At 44.6% G+C, this 19,137-nt stretch overlaps 1 protein-coding gene across 1 annotated transcript; it reads right to left on the minus strand.

Moving 5' to 3' along the window:
• Positions 1-659: 659 nt before the first annotated feature.
• On the minus strand, positions 660-9,711 carry LOC139346087 (voltage-dependent calcium channel gamma-6 subunit-like). The gene is made up of 6 exons (XM_070984987.1): positions 9,502-9,711; positions 6,911-7,021; positions 6,644-6,752; positions 4,258-4,332; positions 2,590-2,727; positions 660-2,444 (listed from the first exon to the last, which is right to left on the minus strand). Exons 1-6 carry the CDS (start codon positions 9,709-9,711, stop codon positions 2,224-2,226), a joined length of 864 nt encoding a protein of 287 aa, XP_070841088.1. The 3' UTR covers positions 660-2,223.
• Positions 9,712-19,137: the final 9,426 nt, after the last annotated feature.

Raw genomic sequence — 19,137 nt, forward strand, 5'->3', positions numbered from 1 at the left:
TTATCATGTCTTATTATTTGAATTGGCAGGCTAATAATAAGCAAAAGGCTAAGTTAACAGCAGATACCTGCAATAACATCTGAATCCTGTGATGATGTTAAAATGAAGCAAAAATTAATAAAAAAAAGAACATTTTAACCACAGCAAGTGGAAGCTTGTCCATTGTCTTCTGTGATACTGGCAGCATGTTTCTTTACTTGGTTGTATTTTGTGTATTTGCAATGCATGCTTTTTACTTCATTTGTCTGTGTTTTTCTCTGTTTGCATGTGTCTTTTTATTTAATTCACGGTGCACTGAGATCATCATACTTTAGAGTTCATGAAGACGCTGAATATGCACCTGCATCTGTCTGGGTTTCATTTCAGAAGTTTAGCAGCAGAGATTTGTGGATATTTCAGAAATATAGAATATTAAAACAATTCTCATTGATGACTGATTGTTCTGAGTAGTTTATTGTATTCATATGTAATTTTTTTACGTTAAAAACTGATGTATTTCCAGTAGAAACTCAAAGATATATGAAATTTGTAGCCGGTTAGCACAGTCATCCTCATCAGGGTTCATAAAAACAGCTACGGAGGAGGCAGCGGCTGTGAGCTGCGAACGTGGTGAGAGTGCAGAACAAGAGATAAATGAAACCTGAGAGGGGGTGACATTAAATATTCATGTCATGTTTAATAATAAAATGAAGTCATTCATACTCAATCAATTCAGTTCAAAAAAGTTGCAGAGACAGTTCAACTTCCATTCAGGCGCAGAAAAGCACTTTGCTCTGACATAAATCATCCAACAAAAACACTGAAGGTAAAAACATGGCAGCGTCTCGCTCTGAGCTGATTTACTGGCACTGTGTGCCCTCTCCTCCTCTATAAATCTACACTGTTCTCTCCATGTTTCTGCTTCAAACAGTTCAGAAAGAGAAGCATCTACCTTCAAACATTACATGTACACTCTTCTTGCAGTGTGTCGTATCTACTGTCCGCTGCATGTGAAATCTGCTCAGAATAAAGAGACAAGTTGTGTTCAACATCACGCGTATGACCAGACACAGAAAATAAATATATAGTGGGAAGGAAATTAAAAAATCTGAATGTGTTTGTACCATTACAAAATCGTAGCCCTGTCATATGACTATGCAGGAAATGTATGTCTAATTCATTTCTGTCTCCGTGTTAATTAAACAACAAAACAACAGCAAAACATCCCACATTGAGAGTAGAAAGAAGCTCTGCAGACAGAGAGAGAGGCATTCAAGGACAAACACGAAAATCAAAACAAAACAAGATTTTCACACATCACTGAGAAAAGACGAGTTTCTTAACCGAGGTTCTCAGACAGGAGGTCAATAAACTGCTTCTGTGTTCATTCAGTGTAGTTTGTTTTTTGTTTTTGAGGCTGTTATTGGTTGTCTTGTTACCTGAGTGGCTGTGATCCAGCTGACTCAAGCAATCAAAGCCCAGCTGCAGCAAACAATCACCAGCAGGGTTTAAATTAATTTCCCCAAAATGAGACAGAATAAACGTCTCATTTAAAACTTCAATCGTTTTTTTAACATCAAGATTTCATAGACTACACACACTCTTTAATAAGGATGAAGAAATTAACTTGCCAGCTTTTTCACATTTAGCATGATGCTTCATAAACATGTTACCATTCAAGTAACGTGTGTGTAGCAGATTAACGGTTTCCTTAACTGCTACACTTTGCTTTTATTAAGGATTGTTTGACAAGTTCATATCAAAGGAGCAGAAAAGTTCACGTTTTTAAGAAGTTAGCAAAGAACTTATTAATATATTGAATGAACGAATAGTGAATTGCCTCCAAACCCTGCAGGATGATCAGTAAGACAATACAGGACTGTTTCCCAGATATAACACAAACACCTAAAAGTCTCATGTGATGTGTCTCCTTTTCGGGATAAACAGGCTAAACTTCAACAGCATGATGTCAAACGATGGCATCATGAATCCAAATGTACTTCATCAACAGTCAGGGATCCAGAACAACTCATGAGAAAATATTTCTATTTTATACTAAACAGGAATATTGTGATGAAGATAGACAGGTAAGTGTTCTGTGAATGGGACGCTCATGATTACTTCAAGTTCACAGAAAAAACAACCTCTTTGCTAAGACATCTTTGGGAAACATCCTCGCCCCTCTGCACCGCAACTCCTCACAATCAGAGAGGGCAGATAAAGTGCAACACCACCTCCAGGCCACTAGCTGCTGCTGTCCTTCTGAGGGAGACACCTCTGCCAGGGGCTGTAAGGCAGCGCCAGCAGGAGGAAGAGGATCCCACCGACGATGAGGACGGCCCCGGCGCAACCGATGCACGACACCGACCAGGACAGCTCGTGGTGGAGGGGAACCGTGTGGTCGCTGGCCAGGAGGGCCAGGACGGACTGGTGGAAAACCAACAGAGACAGAAGCACCAAGACACCTGTGGACGAGCCAGTGGACAGTCACAGAGGTCAACATTGAGGTCAACACATGAGACCATGACTGTCAGCCTCTAGCAGTCTCTACAATCATCAAGAAACATGTCGTGCACTGAAAAGCCGCTTCGTGCTGTCGCCTCGACTGACCTGACAGGATGAAGCAGACAGACGCAGGTTTGAGGAAGAATAAGATCTCTTTGCTGAGAGACATCGTGATGCATATGGCCCCCATCACCATCAGGAACAAGCTGAACAAGGCCAACATGGCTGTCACTACGTTCAGATCTGCACAGGGAAGGAGGACAGCACTGTTGGATAGATTACTGAAACTGGACTTTTCACTTTTTTCATTTCATCGTCTTTTGTCCCTCTGTTCATATTTTCAGTCTGAAAGCTCACAAAAAGCAGGCATCCCTCTGCAGAGACGCACATAAACACCTCTGCGGAGAAGAGCATTATGGGTAACTCACAGAGGAGCTGCTGCACAAGCCTCCCAAATCTCAGCAATCAAACAAGCTGATTGGTTGATCCGACTCTGGAATGGAGTTGGAGGCTCTCCTTGCCTGCAGTGGAGGTGTGGCCTGGCGGTGTTGCCACTCTTCGTCGCACCTGAGGCAGATCTCCACTGATTGCCTGACTCTCTTAAGCAGCGTGGCGGCATGGGCACACTGCTTTCATGCCACGACTTTCCAGCCATTCTTGCTCTAGATCTCGTACCATAGTCTTCTTGTTCTCCTTAGCCTTGTTTCGTTAGTTCCCCCGTATTGTCTTGTATTGTTAGTTTGTGTTCTTGTTCTAGTTTTGTTCTTCGCTAGTTCTGGTTTTGTCTTCCTGCCTGCTCGTTCATTATTTGCTCAGACGAACTGGACAGGACAGCTAACATTAGCTAACATCAGTAGCTGAAGTTAGGCTAAAGTTAGCTAACATTAACACTTGTCCCAAACAGGCTAAATATAAGCGAATGGCTTCTCCGTTGCACTCGCTTAATGCACAAAATTATTGCTAACATTATAGCCCTCTTCTGTTTCAATGTGTAGTGCAATTAAGCTAACTTTAGCTAACATTGTTGGCATGTAACGTTAGCATCAGTTTAATGAAGGTGTTGTTGCTTCCTTTAGATTAATATCACGCGGTTGACTCTGAAAAGAGTGACTTCATCGAGTGGATGCCATGGTCTCACATGGACACTCCAGAGGCCAGATTTTGTTGTGTCAGAGCCCCTCAAAACTGATCATGTGACATCCAGTTTGGCTCTTGGATGTGACAGTAAAACTTTTGTCATAAAAGAAGATGTACATGAAATAAGACATTTGTGCTCTCAAAGCATCAGAGCAGGAGACTCTGCAGTGTTCGTACACTCCTGGCTGTTTTTATTAAGTCACTGCATTGAGGCCTGTAGCGTGACAGTGATGTGACACCAGCGTACAATGAGATTTTAATGTAAGTCTGTCTTTCTTCATTCAGCGCATGGCACTGTGTGATCTTAATACATTATGAAGCTGCCAGTGAAATGAGAGGTTAGACGGCAGCTTGGAGACACTTGAACGGCGTGTAGGCGGAATAGATTTCAAACACTCGCAGAGCAGACAATGGCCAACCTGAAAGAGGCAGGCCGAGGGAGAGGGAAAGGACAGAGAAGGAGAGGGATGGATGATGAGGGAGACGAGGCCGGGAAAATACAGAAAGAGGGCATAGAGGACGCAGGGAGAGAGAGGTGGAGGAGAAGAAAAGGGATAAAGGAAGGATGGAGTGGGCGGATAAGGTGGGAAAGCAGCTGAGAGAGGTCAAGAGAGCCGAGAGAGGTGTGTGACTCACTCTTCCTCGTCGTCTTCTGGAACATCACGGCGTTTTCCCCCGTGGTGAAGAACTTAAAGTAGGTGCAGTTTGATTCTGCAGGAGGAGAAAGGTGGAGGAAGAGAAGGAGCTACTGTAAAGGAGAGGAAGACAAACACTGGCAGGTCATCCGCTGTCGCTGCAGACGCCGCGATGAGCGTCTTGTTGAAATTCAAGGGGCCGCGTCTCTCTCAGCCCTGCACACTTTAGCAGCAATAATTCTCCATCAGACATAATCAGCCGTGAACGTCAATGACGAGCTCAAGGTGACAGTCCAATGCTTCCTGCACAATTAGCATTCTGCCGACCTGATGATGTCTTACAGTAATTAGAGTTTGCCTGTCAAATACAATGTGACACCTCTATGTGTTCCCTCACACAAGCTGGCAAAACACGCACGCACATCACTCTTAATTAATGCGATCAAAGCCAGATCCTCCGAGTGTTTTTGCTCCCACATCAGTGGTCAGGAGCCGCACTCAAATCCCATTGACGGGACTCATCAGTCAACAAATGCAGGTTGACGTGTCTCTGCAAATGGCTCGTCAGACGATAATTAGACTTTCCTCTCGCTGACCACAAAACATGCATGCAACTTAATCCATTAAGGAAGACATGGCTCATGTTGTTCCATCATGGGTGCAAACACCTGCAGGGAACAGTCGGACATGTAGCTTTACTCTTTACCCTTTTCCCTTTCATGTCCAAGTGTGTAAGACTTTGCACTTTGGAAAGCTTGTGATGATTTTTAATGTACATTGTCAATAAAGCTGCCTTGAAGCTTTGTCAATTAGCAAACAATAGCCAGTGGGCTGATATTAATAATACATTTTTGGAGACATTTGATCTTTTATGTACAATATTTTTAACTCAGCTGGTGTCAGTCTGAAATCGATAATGGTAATGCATGCGTGCATATGCCAGAAAGCCCCTTCAGTCACTGATGTTTTTGTGTTTTCCAATATTAAGTTTGAATCATCAAGCTTAAATTGTCCAAAGCTCAGTGGGACATAAACACACCACTCAGCCCAGCCTCACACCGAAGCGTGTAACAGACCTACTGATCCACAAGAGGACAACGCGTCAGTTTGCATCGCCTGAACGTGAAAAGTAAATGTGCATGAAGATGCTTTACCAGCAGGGGGCGATAATGAGGACCAGCAGAGACAAGAGTTCGATTCCTGTGGAAAACCAATAATCTGCGTTGATTGTTTTAAGAAAGTAAGCCAAAGATGCGGCCGTCACCTGAAACGTTTATCAGGAAACTTTATTTTGAAAGTGTAACAGGATGTTACACATATATTACTGCTAACTTGACTGTAGAATGAGATCTTTACACGCTTTGGCCTGATACCAGGTTGCATTGGTGCGTCATGTTTAGTGCATCTGGAGCGTCGGCTGATGGCTGCTTCCTCATTCAACCATGCAAACAGAATCAGTCACATGTGGGCTCATGTGAGCAAAGTGGCCTCAAATAAGAGATAATGCAGACATGTAATATCTGCTCTTTAGATGCTGAAAAGTCCCGGTGAACCACTACAGGTATCCTGTCTGACACTGACGATGAACATACACAGATCTGCCTCTTCCCAGTCTCTCTCTGTTCTGCTTTTTACGTGAATCATTCTTCAAAAGTCGAGTTCATACAGGTGAGTCATGGAAAAGGAGAGCAACGCTGCAAAAAGCTGTAATGATGCTTTTCCCCACTCGACGGAAAAAGTCAGGCTAGAAGCCTGAATGTCATTTTCATCCCACAGTCCTGCATTATTTCCATTAGCTGCTCTTGCACCTGTAGTACAGCTTGTACACTGATGGAGCGCTGAGTTAATGGAGCCATAATCTACTTATTTTCCTTTACTTCCCAAATACTGCCCTAAATACTGTCTTAAGTATTGATTTGTCTGTTTTAGTATTTTTTAGCATACTGCTCTCTTCGCCAGTTCATCCTTGTCAGCCTGGTTTCAGACCTCAGTGGGACTTTTACATTTCTGTGTTGTTGTTGTTGCTTGAGCACTGAGGACTTCCAAAATCCAAATGATGCATCCTTTCACTCAAAAGCAATTTGTGAACTCACTCTTACCCTCCGCCTACGTAACAACAACTCAGGCCATTATTCAGCCGGAGCATTCATCCAGCCAGCCATCAAACTGCGAGCCAAGCGTCATTTGTCTAGCCAGAAAGTCAGGTACCAGGATTACTCATTCATGCTACCTCGCTCCCTCAAAGTGAGCCGTCCAACAAGCTCGGCGGTTTGACAAATGTCAAGTCGGCCGGCTGGTCTGTCAGTCATCGGCTCAAAACGCCCTCGCTCGCGCAGACAAGTCAGCCATCATCCACCAACCAGCACATCAGTTAATCTTTGAGTCACCTCCAGGTAGTTCAGCAGGTCCACAGCTCTCTCTCTCCGGGTCGATATCAGCCACCCACAGGGTCTTGGTGCAGCCCTTCCACAGGCCGTAGTGAGCCGTCAGACAGGTCTGCAACAGATCAGCAGTAATATTCTTCACAGGGTTTAGCTTTAGACACCAGGCGGTGCTTCCTCTCTAGCAGGAAATTGTTGTTTTTTCCTTCTGCAGAAACATCCCCAGCCTGAATGCATCTGCCATGAAACACCTATGTGTCGCTAATTTTTCACCTGGTTGTTATAGAAACTTTTGGGAGGTGCCAGCTCCACCCAGAACTCTGTCCCCACCCCGAGGACTGTCAGGACTACGCCCACGATGGCCACGAAGAATGCCAACTTGATCTGGGGACAGAACACAACACAATCACACAATCAGTGTCAAATAGTGACGAGAAAATGTTTAAAAGTTTGCAATACTGAACTGAAGAGTGACTGAAGACATCTCAGGAGGCAAAGTGCTCGTCCAGTCATGAGAAGGTCGCTGGTTCGAGCCCGAGCCCCTGCAGACTACATGTCGAAGTGACCTTGAGTGAGATACTGAACCCTGAATCACTCCCAGTAGCTGTATCATCTGTGTGTCAGTATGAGTGTATTGATCCCAATGAGCACATGGCATATAAATGTTATGGCGTAGGTCCAGGTACAATGACCCCTCTTCCCGACTCACTTAGCCTTTATGACTTTAGCTTGTGTTCCCGGTAAACATGGCTGCCATCTCCCTTGTTGGCAGTATTACCAAAATGCATTCCCCTTGTCAGCCTGTTATCCCCTCTAAGTCCCCTCATTGCAGCAGAGAAGCAGGGCCAGAGGGGTTGTTTAGCTGAGCATGTTGTTCATTATCTCCTGAGGTTTGCGCAATTAAGTCCCTGACCATGACTGAAATATCAGTCGCCTCACGGTGCTATGCCGCTACCCGTGCTGCTAAAACAGCAGATTTGTAATTGCCCCTTTTTCTCTCAGTGCCACCCTTGTGTTAGATTCCTCTTGGATCTATAATAATATGTAAACCACATACTGTAGATACTCTACTCTACACTATGTTGCAGCCTGTACACTACATAGGGTGGTGTCACCTTCATGGTCAAAGTGAGACGTAGCATCACGTAGTTACGGAAGAGCGAGAGGATCATAGAGCCGCACTGCTGCCTGTAGTGTTCCTATAATATTCCTTTAATATTTCTATGATCATTCAGTAGCATCTGTGCTGCTAAAAATACACCCCCACCAAAATATTCTAGGGGAGACATGACAACAGGTTCAGGTTTTACGTAGGCGTTTGGTGCAACCAGCACAAGCGTAACAGAGTTCGTACAGTTTGGGATTCCACTCGGCATCATTCAGATTCTTCTTGTGCTGCATGTGGGTTAGCTGGTTAACAGGCGTCCCCTCTCTGGAGGTCAGTTCTGCTGGGAGCTTTGCAAAGTTCATGAGCGATGTGCCTGTGGTATGCTACGTAGCTCTGCGATCTGCACAAATGTAATGCATGCATATTCACATTCTCAGTCTGAGCGTGTTAGAGTGATGACTTATTGATAGGCTACTTCAAAGTGGGTGGACGTAGAGCATTTTCACATGTCAGTTCGGCCATATAACCTGAAACAGTGCCCTCGGCTGACAGGTTACGGCGCTAAAATAGCTTGTGTGACGGACCAGTGTATACCTTCTGTTCCTATCCAGACAATAAAAGGCAGCACAGGAATAGACTCAAGCCTCCTGTCCATCATTCCTCCGCCCGGCGCAGCACAATGCAGGGTGGTCGGTCAGTTTAAGAGGTGTCTGGCTGAGCTCTGTTACATCACACACCAGCAGCCTTTCTGTACATCTGCAGTCCTGGAATCTTCACCCACAAATCACAGCGTGCTAATAATAACATCTGAATTTTTTTATTTTTTTTTATTCAAGGAGCACGTCCTAGCTTTTTATTATCGAGGCTGACCTGTCCCGACAGTTTTCATGCATAGATTTCATATGAACATACTGTTTCGTCTTGGGAAACACTAAAGAAGCAGGAAGATAAGAACTAGAGTTTCAGTGCGTGAATGAAAGTGTGTTTGCATTCATATATTGAGTAAGAGCGACCAGAGGCATGGGCAGTTATGTGCAAAGAGGAAGAAGAAGAGGAGGAGGAGGAGGAGGAGGAGGAGGAGGAGGGGAAAAGCATGATTAAAATAAATTCTATCAGCCGCAGAAATATCTTAGCGCCCTTGCAACCTCTTTTTCTCAGGAACTTCCAGCGATCGTGTTCGTGATGTTGTTTTAATGTCTGTGAGAGTCCAGTGCGTGAGGGATGGGCTCTGGAACTGGGCCATAATGGGCCGTATACGCAAAGAGAGCTGGGAAAGTCAGCCGACAGGTCTGAGAGCAGATATCCTCCAGTAACGTGCAGTGAGGACGTAACAACACCAAAGGGACAGAACAATCTCTGCGTGTGCTTTTTAACGTCCTCAACAGATGAAATATCAACTCTCCGAGAAGCAGCTGAGATGTGTGGTTGAGCATGATTTTTTATCTGGTCTTAACTCCTTTAAAGGGCTGCTAGAGAGGCTTGTTTCCTGATTTTTCAGGTTTAGAGAATGAGGTTTAGAGTTTGGAGGATGGGAATGAATTCATGTCAGAAAGAGAAATTACATGTGAACACCTGCAGATTATTTTAGTTCTTACTGTTACGTTTTATCTCCTTAACATCAAAGACCTGCATTAGACGACCTTCATCTGCTCTAGCGCAGTGTCTGGTGCCCTGTGGACCATGCCTGATTTGGGCTGAATGATTAGCTTCATGCAGCCTGAGGGAGAACACGTTCACACAGAGTGGAACCGGTCACCTTCCCCTCCTGGGCCTCGCTCATGGCATGTCCCGTTGACGTCGTCCTACGGCGCTTGTTCCCTCCAAACGTGCTGCGTCCACTCATCAGGCCGGCCAGACCTGTCGCGCCCTGGGCCGCTCCTCCGGGCGCGGCCCCTCCCACCGTTCCTGCCGCCGCCGGGCCCACCGTGCGGCCCTCCTCATCGGTCACCAGAAAGGTGGACCACATGTTGTGACGAAAGGGAAAACAGCTAAGATGGTCGAGCGGGATTCAGGTTTGAGCCTTGAGCTTTGCCCTCGACGGGATGGTAAAATTTTAGCAATAGAAAAATGAAAGCGGGAACAAAAACAGAGGAAAACTGATGTGTTCTCTCAGCGTGTGCCCAAAAATGAAAACAGGGGAAAAGGTATCAAAGTCAAATAATGTCATACATGTGTGTCTGAAAGGAAGGACGGTGAATGCAGAGGTAGAGAGAGAGAAAAGATGTCCGCTAACAACTAGAAGCAAAACCAAAAGTGACAGAAAAATGCTTAAAATCCCAAATCTCCTCAGTAGCACAACGTCAGCCTTCCCTCGAGAAAAGCCCCAGAAAAAACGGCGGCTTTGACGACAGATGCCAAACTGAGAACTTAATCATCGTGAAAGGAGAGAATGACAGAAAACGTGTGGAAAAGCGAGGAGAGGGTCTGTGGAGGTAGAAGTCAGGCGTGGATGGAGTGATGCTTCCTGCAGAACGGGAGGAGAAAAGAAAGGAGGAGAAGGTGACGATGAAAGACAACTGACCTGAGAACAGTTATGTGAACAGAGGAATGAGGCGGGCGTGGAAATTGCTGCATGTTGTACATTTCACGGTACAAAAATAAACCAAGAAACAGAACATGAAGGCTCGCGTGCAGGCGCTGTTAATGCTAGCAGTATTAGCACTGTGCTGTTATTACATGCGTGTTGCTGGTCAGAGGGGTTTTCTAAATGCAGGTAATGTTAAATTAACGTTGATGAGCTGTGTGTGCATCATCCAGCATCCAGAAGCTTCCCCAACGTGAGCTCCTGACAGAAGAAAAGCAGAGAACTGAGAGTCACGTACGATTATCTGCGCTGTCTGTTCTGCTGTTTTTCATTAGGACAGGAGAGCAATATAAAAGCACTTAGCATAGCGAAATCACAGTCAATTATCTATTTTGAGACGCTATGCGACAGCAAACACGCAGGAAAAAAAACAGTCAGCATGCTGAAATCATAACTATCTATTCTGAGACACTTTGTGGTACCTCAGCAGCACAAAACACTCATCGTGTTCAAGCAATAACCAATTATCTGTTCCGAGAAGCTCTGCGATGGAGAGGCCACGCAGAAAGCCTTTATGTCTGTGGGCTGAATGAAGCAGCTGTCCTGCCACGTTCCAGCAGGACGTGGTGACAACAGACATGACACTCAGACCCCCCCCTCTTGTTAGCAAAAATGAAATACGTCCCCTGGGGAGGACGCAGAACTTTACTTTCACATCAGAGCTTAACAAACGAGCTGCAGAGCGTGAGTTTGCACACATTACCGTCTCCTCTGTATCATCGTCTGTACACGACAGCACAGCAGAGTACATCAAATGCACACTTTAACATTGACCTCATTTCCTGTTATTTATTCACACCTCACCTGTAAATTCAAACACTTGACAGCCATTCAGAGTCAGTCAACAAGCACGTCAATCATTTATGTTTAGCTGAATCATCAGTTTTATGAGCATTTATGACGCACATCCGAGCCTTTATCTGTGTTTTTGATGTATGTGTCATAAACACTGAGCACGTTTTTGAAATATTTACCTTTTATCTCGTCAGTTCTTGAGTATAAAATACTATAAAATCAGGTTCAGAAGGAGTCGGCCGTTTGAGTGACCCCTGACTGAACTATTTGATTTGAATCAGGAGGAACGGTGAAATGTATTTGTTGAGTAAAAGATCAAATCTGTTCAGACGCACTGAAATAATTAGATTTAATGAAAGATTTACGTTCAGCAACTGACAGCTTATCAATTAATGATCAAACGGTGTTGAGTCTTCACACCAGATGTTTTTTTCAGTACAAATATTAAACAAAAATGAGTCACTGATCTTCTCATTTACAGGATATGATTAGTACTACAGTATTATTACTGCTTCTTCTTCTTCTGCTGCTGCTGCTGCTGCTGCTGCTGCTGCAGCGCTAGCAACGACAGGAGTTTAAACTAATGGTCCAATCCAAATGAAGCAGGTAGACATCTTGCTTTAAGGCACTTTGGCGACATGCACCAGATGCAGGAACCAAACCTGCTGCGCCTACAAGACTGAGCGAAGAACAGCACTGATTGCATTTTTCACCGTTCAGAGTATTACGTATTACATAGATTGATTATTTCTGCTGTTATCAACACTAAAACAAGCGTTATATAATCCCTTACATTACAGAATATGTCATGAAATTGGCAATTTGCCCAAATGGCACTGATGGAAATTGATCATTGTGGGCTTACATGCGTAAAACCACAGCAAAGAAGACGACTACAACAAGAAAACAACATTCACATTTTTCATTACAGAACTTAATTTAATGTCGGAGATCATGAAAACCGGCTGTTAGAAGGTGTCAGGGTACCTGTTGAGAATATCAGAGTGTAAACTCTGCTGTCCTTACTCCTCAAGGCTGAACGCGGCTCTCCTTATACGGCGTCCAATTGGACGAGCTGGAAAAGTGGCACTGAAGCTCGAGGAAGAAACTCATTACAGCTGCTGTGAGCGGCGACAAACAGCCTTTAACAAGCTCTTAAAATATCCTTCTCACGGTCTCCAGAAACATGCCAACGTGGACTCAAAATCACCCCGTCACATCACGCAAACAGCAAACTGGACTCCATAAACACTCTGCACAGGCAGCATTTGAAGAAGAAGCCCGTTCAGCTTTATCCCCCCCCAGCAGCCCACCACCCCCAAAACCAGCAGCCAAAAAACATCATGCTGAAATTAGACGCATTAGTTTTATTTTTTCACTCTTTAACACGTGCTGCGCGCGCTTCGCAACCCCCGCCGCCATTTCACAAATATCACAACAACGATATTAACAAGTTGCTGACCTGGTTTTTGTGTGTGTGCTTCTGCTCGGAGCGACGGAGGCCGAGGAGAGGTGAGGGAGTGAGGGGGAGAGAGGCGGGCGCACGGGTGAGGGAGGGGAAAAGGGGGTGGAGGTCAGAGTAGGAGTCTGTGTTACGTCTGAGGGAGGATGGGGGCTTTAAGAGGGTGTGGGTGTGGGTGTGTGCATGCATATGTTTGTGTATTGCATGTGCATGTGTGTGTGTACCTGTGCACACGTACATATAGGGTTGCAGGAATATATATCTAAGTGTGTGTGTGTGTGTGTGTGTGTGTGTGTGTGTGTGTGTGTGTGTGTGTGTCCGTAAGCATGCCTGCGTATTAGCTTACCGGCCCCAGTGTGGGCCACAGCCAAATGACGAAAATGGGTGTGTGTGTGTGTGTGTGTGTGTGTGTGTGTGTGTGTGTGTGTGTGTGTGTGTGTGTGTGTGTGTGAAGTCACACTGTAGCTTCTGTAAGTGAATCTGTTTGTTTATGCTAACGTGGACAGTCGTGCTGGACGAGTCTCTCAGCTTTAAAATGTACTTGTGTAGAAATGTGTGACGCCCACACACACACACACACACACACACACACACAACCCCAGCTCCTGTGTGTGCCTGTTATGCTCCCATCTATTTTTGCCCCCCACCTGTTAATGACATTAAAGCCGACCCAGGGGAAAGGGCTGCGGCGGGGGGCTTGTGTCAGCTCGACCCTGGCTGTGAGGCTCATGTCTGCGGCCACCGCCACGATCCCGCTGATTGAAGAGGCAACTGTAGATTCAACACCTCGAAAACAAGTAACGCCGCCGGTTGGCTCACGTGGTCGGATGTTGGAGCCGTGAGATCGAATCCGAGCCGACAGCCTCACACCCACCGCCTGCTGACACGAGCAGTTTAGTCGCAGTTGGTTTGAACTAAAAGACTTTAAAAAGGCTTTAACGCTCATTTTAACATGTTCATAGTCCAGGAAGTCGACCACTGCAGATCCTTTTTGTGTATCTTTTTCATTGATGCTAAAAAAGCTAAAGCCAGAGTGCTGTCACCTGACCGTAACTCTCAAACATCTATATCAGTACTGTTCAGACCCTCATCAGACCTTTCATGTGCAGGTCAACGTCTCTTCCCGTCACCAAAACAACGACACGCTGTCAAATTTGTACCAGCTACGATGTTAGCGCTGCATGTCCAAAGTGATTTGTTCGCTGTTGAAACGTAGGTTTAAGAGAGAATTTGGCTTTCAGTCAGGACCCAAAGACCCAGTGGACCAGAAAAAGGTTGAGGTTGCTTTGTTTGTACCTGCAGGTGGACTTTGCATCCATCTCACCACACAGTTTATGAACCACACACAAGACAAACATGATAAAACCACTCAAGTCTTCAATAATCAGGACTTAAAAGAGATAAATGCCAATAAATAAAACTGGTAAAATGCATGTAAAACAAATTAATACACACATAAGCATTGCTTCTATAGCATCTGTGCGATGTTGCTACATCATATTTACTCCAACTCGCTGGCTTCAAACGATGAAAAATGTATTGATTTGATATTTTTTCCATCCGTCTGATCAGAGGGTCAGCGGCTGCAGGGTCTCTGCTGCCTCAGAGGGAGAGTACTGCAGTCAGATGTGCCTCGCATCGTGATAAACGGTGTGTGTGCAAGCAAGAAGGTCAGACAGACAAAGACAGGCAGAGACGGAGGACTGGATGCAAGGGAGGGAAAGACGAGGAGGACAGAGAGGACAGAGAGGGACCGAGGAAGGACGGACAGGCTCAGACAGCAGCGTGATTAAGATGCATGGCGTGCTGAGGGGGACGATGGAGCCGCTCATGTTTATCAGCTGATTACATGAGCCCTGAAGCTGCTGGGGAATACTGGTTGAACACCAGTTTACACTTGTTTGATACTGTGACTGGTGAATACAAAGCAGTTTGGCTGAAGCACTTCCACCTTCTGTTGTGTCCCATTAAACTAAAGCAGCAGATTTTCTTCCACAGCTGATGAGGTGAATGCACAGATGGCTTCATTTATTAATAGAAATATGTGTTTCACCTGATGATTGACTGATGCTGAAGTCTTTTTGTGTGTGCTTTTGTGAACTGAGCAAGAAAAAGCAGCAGATTTATTGATTTATTGGTTCCTTTGGTACCACTGTGATGTGTCATTGCTACGCCTGCTAACTGCACCTCAGCTCGATCTGAACAGGGAGAGGTGACTTCAGGTGCTCTGCTGTTTGCTGACAGGAACGACTGAAGGTTGGGTGCTTTGTCCAAGGACAATTGGACGGGAATTGTTCAGGGAGAAGAGAGAATGATTAATTCACTTTCTACTCCCAGTTCCCCCAGCCAATCATGGGATGTAAACCAGCGACCTTCCTTTCAGAATGATATTAGCTTCCACTAAACGCAGTAAAATGTAAAAAAAATAAAACGTAGTCATGCATCTTTAAAGGAAAACTGCGCTGCTAAACCTGCAGTCTCCAGTGCAGTAGCAAGCCCCAACCATAAGATGGCAGCACCCAGCAGGGAGGCATGCAGCGAGGGAGGGGTGGAGGGTGTGGCGCTGAGCTGCTCTGATCCCTCAGACACGCAGGGAGTCAGTTCATCCCTGAACTTGTGTGTTGCAGTGAGGACTGATGAGATTACAGCAACACAAAGGGGCAAGAGGATTGATTAGGATGTTTGACCTGCAGGGGATGAAGCGCTTCAATCCAGGTTCAGGTTCGCAGCCTGAGAATCTGCAGCAGGGCGACTCGTGTCGTGTACAGACCGCGTCAGTCAGATCAGCAGTGCTGCACAGAAATAACAGAAAGAAGGGCCGCAATGCAACGAGCGTGGATGAGACAAAGCATCGGCACATGTTTGACTTACAGTACAAAACTGTGCTATTACTACACCGTTACACGTACAGCATGATGCTAACTGTTCCTGCCAATCACTGCTGGAGCTCCTGTGTTGGCTGAAGAGGGATCTGACAGCCTCTACTGATTGATCAGGACAGAGGCGAGCTGCCGAGCTAAAGCTGGTTAGCATCAGAGATAAATGAAGCTTCACAATGTTTGCTTCAGACTCAAAGGACGACTCGCTAACAGTATTAGCTGCAGTTTTGTCTCTTACATTCGAATCACAGCGGTCATCAATAGTTTTCCTAAAGCAGATAAATCCCTCTGCTAAACCCCAGAAGGTTATTTCAGAAAACCTGCCGCTGTATTTCTACAATCATTAGTCCCTCCTATACATCTTAATTAAACTATCCTCTCTGCTGCACAATGAAACACTTGTCAGCTCTTTACAAAGCTGGCTCAAGCAGTCCAAACAAGCAGAGAGTGGTTAATTGGTGTTTTTGAAAACTGGGAATTTATCTTCCAAATAAATAGATGCTTCGCTCGCTGACTCAAACCTAATCATACATGAGAGGCGCAGCAGGAGCTGCAGTGGCTCCAGCATCAAAAGCAAAGCTAATAACAGTTAGCGAGAAGGCAACAATAATGAGGACTAACTGGTTTGGCAAATACCATCAGAGGCATTTGGAACTGGGATCGTCCCAGTGGAGCAATAGTGGTTCACAGCACACAAATGACACAAATTAGACCCTAATCTTGCGTCGGGATCTGTCTTCTGGTGTATTTTGTGAAGAACATCATCATGTCAGCGTGGTGAGAGCTGTGCTGCTGCTACTTTTGATGCAGAGAGGAAAGATTGCCATCAAAGAACAGAAAAAAAGAAAAGTTTGGAAAGCGGGAAAGACGGTTTGAGAAGAAACAAACGGAGATGATGGCAGCCTGCTGCTGTGTCTAATTACGCTCACCTCTCCTCTCAGTTTGTGACTCATACTGTACAGATGAAAGCAGATGCACACCAGTCCTCTCTGTGACCTTGTTATTCACACGCTCACTCCCTCCGCCATCTTTAGCTGTTATTGTATAAAAGACAATTAGACGTAATCATCCATCTGCGTCAGCGATGACCTGCGGGTCACGGTCCAAATGATCATCTGTAAAAAGTGTTTCAGTGTCTTGATGAGGTGTCGAGTTTCATTCTGCCATAATTATAAAGCACACTCGACAAAGGGAGCATCGAGTTTAAATGTTTTCTCATCTAAACACACCGTGTGATGACGTTTTGTGCACATCATCAAAATATTCCTAAAATTTGAAGAAGAAAAAGTTAAAAAATCCTCTGAAGGAAAAATCTGTGTTGAAATTAACTTTATTTTACTCATATTTACACAAAACTGAGATGGAAGCTAGCCAATGAGAGCAGATGACCAACAGGAACAACAAGGAAAGAGCCAAAAACTGCAGTTCCTCAAACGGCCACTTGAGGGCGGCTCCAAAGGTGAGTCAATCCCCATAGACCCCCATATTAAACCAACTTAGAGCGGACATAAACATGTTTACAGCCTGGTTTAAGAAACACTTTTGGTCTCTAAAGCTAATTTCTTCATTCTTGACAGTCATTAACTATTTTTGATTATATTAAGTCTTAAAGTTACGCAAAATTATGGGCATTTAACCAGTCAGCGGTTATGTTTGTCGCCACAATGCCACGGACAATTTAGTGATATATAAACCGAATTTCCTGGAGCTGAGATTTAGAATATCAATTTTTCATCCAAGTAAATCAACTTTGTCCTCAGCATGAACCCGTCCAGCATGCGTCCGGATGTCTGTCTTTGCTCTTTGGACCTCAGAATGTCAGCCTGGAAAAACATGCCGACTGCTCTGGAAAATGTCTCCTCAGTTATAAACCAAATCGATCCTGCTCCATTCTCCACAACAGATGTCAGCTGGTGACATCAGCACCTGCTGGGCTCAATCAATCTTTGGTCTGAACCAAAACTTTAATGCAAAAACCCCTGAAAAAAAATCTGTGTGCATGACATTTTGCATAAGACCAGCGCGAAGTCGTGCATTTCTTTGTGTGCTTTTTCATTTTCTTCATGCATGTGTGGTCTCCGAGCTGCGGCACCGATCATGATATTCTGCTTTTTATGCGTCATTTGAGGTCGTAAACATAATTTGTTTATGAGTATTTCTATCAGTCACCCTTATTTGACAGCTTTTATCATCACGATGGCCGCAGCCTGGGATGGTTGATCAGGCACAGATGTCACTGGTTAAATGCTAATTTCAAACGTCCAATTCATGGAAAAAGTTTTCCCATCACACAAAATTGACGCCTTAGCAGTAGGAGCACAACTCGGCGAGGGAATATCATAAAACCAGCAGGAACATAAAACCAGTCCGACACAACAAAGCCCCTCTTACCTCGAAATGTTTTGTGAGGCTGAAACAAAATCAGTTAACAGCAGCAACGAGGTGCAACCCACCATTAAGGTAACAACTGTTTTTCAAAAGCAGCACAGGCTCTTCTCATTTTAATCATTTCTTTTACAACTTTGCCTTCAGAAAGGCTTCTTCAGACACATTTATATTCACAAACGCTCACTCTTGTTCGCTCACACATCCTCGCTCTCTCTCACTCAACAAAAGGCTGAACTTTCGGAGGTTATGTAAGGCTGTTTGTAATGGCACTGCAGCTCCTGAGCTGTCAATCAAACGTTTTATCAGATGAGAAAGTTTTCTAATCCACAGTTTGGACAGAAATATTCAAATGTATTCATAGCTTCGTTCCTGTGTGGTTGTGTTAAAATGGGCTTATCTCACTCTGAAAACTATTATGTATCTGTCACTGCGACACTGACTGAACTGCTTTTAGCGCATGAAGAGCTTTGTTTCATTCTGCCGTGAATACATTCGGGAATAAAATCATTTCCTGACGGCTATCATTCAGCAGCACTACAAAAAGGGAGCTGGGCTGTAAAAATAGCGTCATTTTCCCGAGCAGGGACTCACGGTAGCTGCTGCCTGATGGGAAACCTGCAGGATTATCACTGCTGAGGTCCCTGCGTGGGGAATCATCCACTTTCATTTGCATGTAGTCACAGAAAAGTGACGCAGAGACGGTTTGAAAGGAGGAAATGCATGCAATGGTTTCAGATTTCATGGTATTTTACAGTTTATGATGTTAGAGTCCAAACTCTGCAAGAGTTCACTGATTTCAAAGTCACGCCTCCATTTGTTCAACCCATTTCTGTGGCAGCATTTGAACCATCGTTAACGGCTTCAACTGAACACGACCACAAATGTGTAGATAGAAATTATTCATTAATCTCTTTGAAAATATCCGACAATGAATGCACTTCTTTCTTTACAGCAAACCTACTAAAATAAACAAAGCTCTTTAAATATTACATTTCCTGTTTCCTCACTTGTGTACCAGTTTCCAGGTTGATGTGTGAAAGGTACTAATACTTTACAGGGTAATTTGCACCTAAACGTCGAGTGTGTTAGTAGGCACTTACTTTGCTAACACGTTAGCATAACGACTTTATAAGCTGATCATCTGTCAGGTGTGCGTGTCTGTTATTCTTCCTCCTGCGTGCCTGACACTGATTAATGCAAGTTTGGGAATCAGTCAGAGTGACGTCCTTGACTGCTTCATGGAAAAATGAATAAAACACAGCTGGTTTAGAAACTATTATGATT

This window comes from Chaetodon trifascialis, chromosome 17 (genome assembly GCF_039877785.1).
Source record: "Chaetodon trifascialis isolate fChaTrf1 chromosome 17, fChaTrf1.hap1, whole genome shotgun sequence".
In the NCBI taxonomy this organism is placed as follows: Eukaryota; Metazoa; Chordata; class Actinopteri; order Chaetodontiformes; family Chaetodontidae; genus Chaetodon; species Chaetodon trifascialis.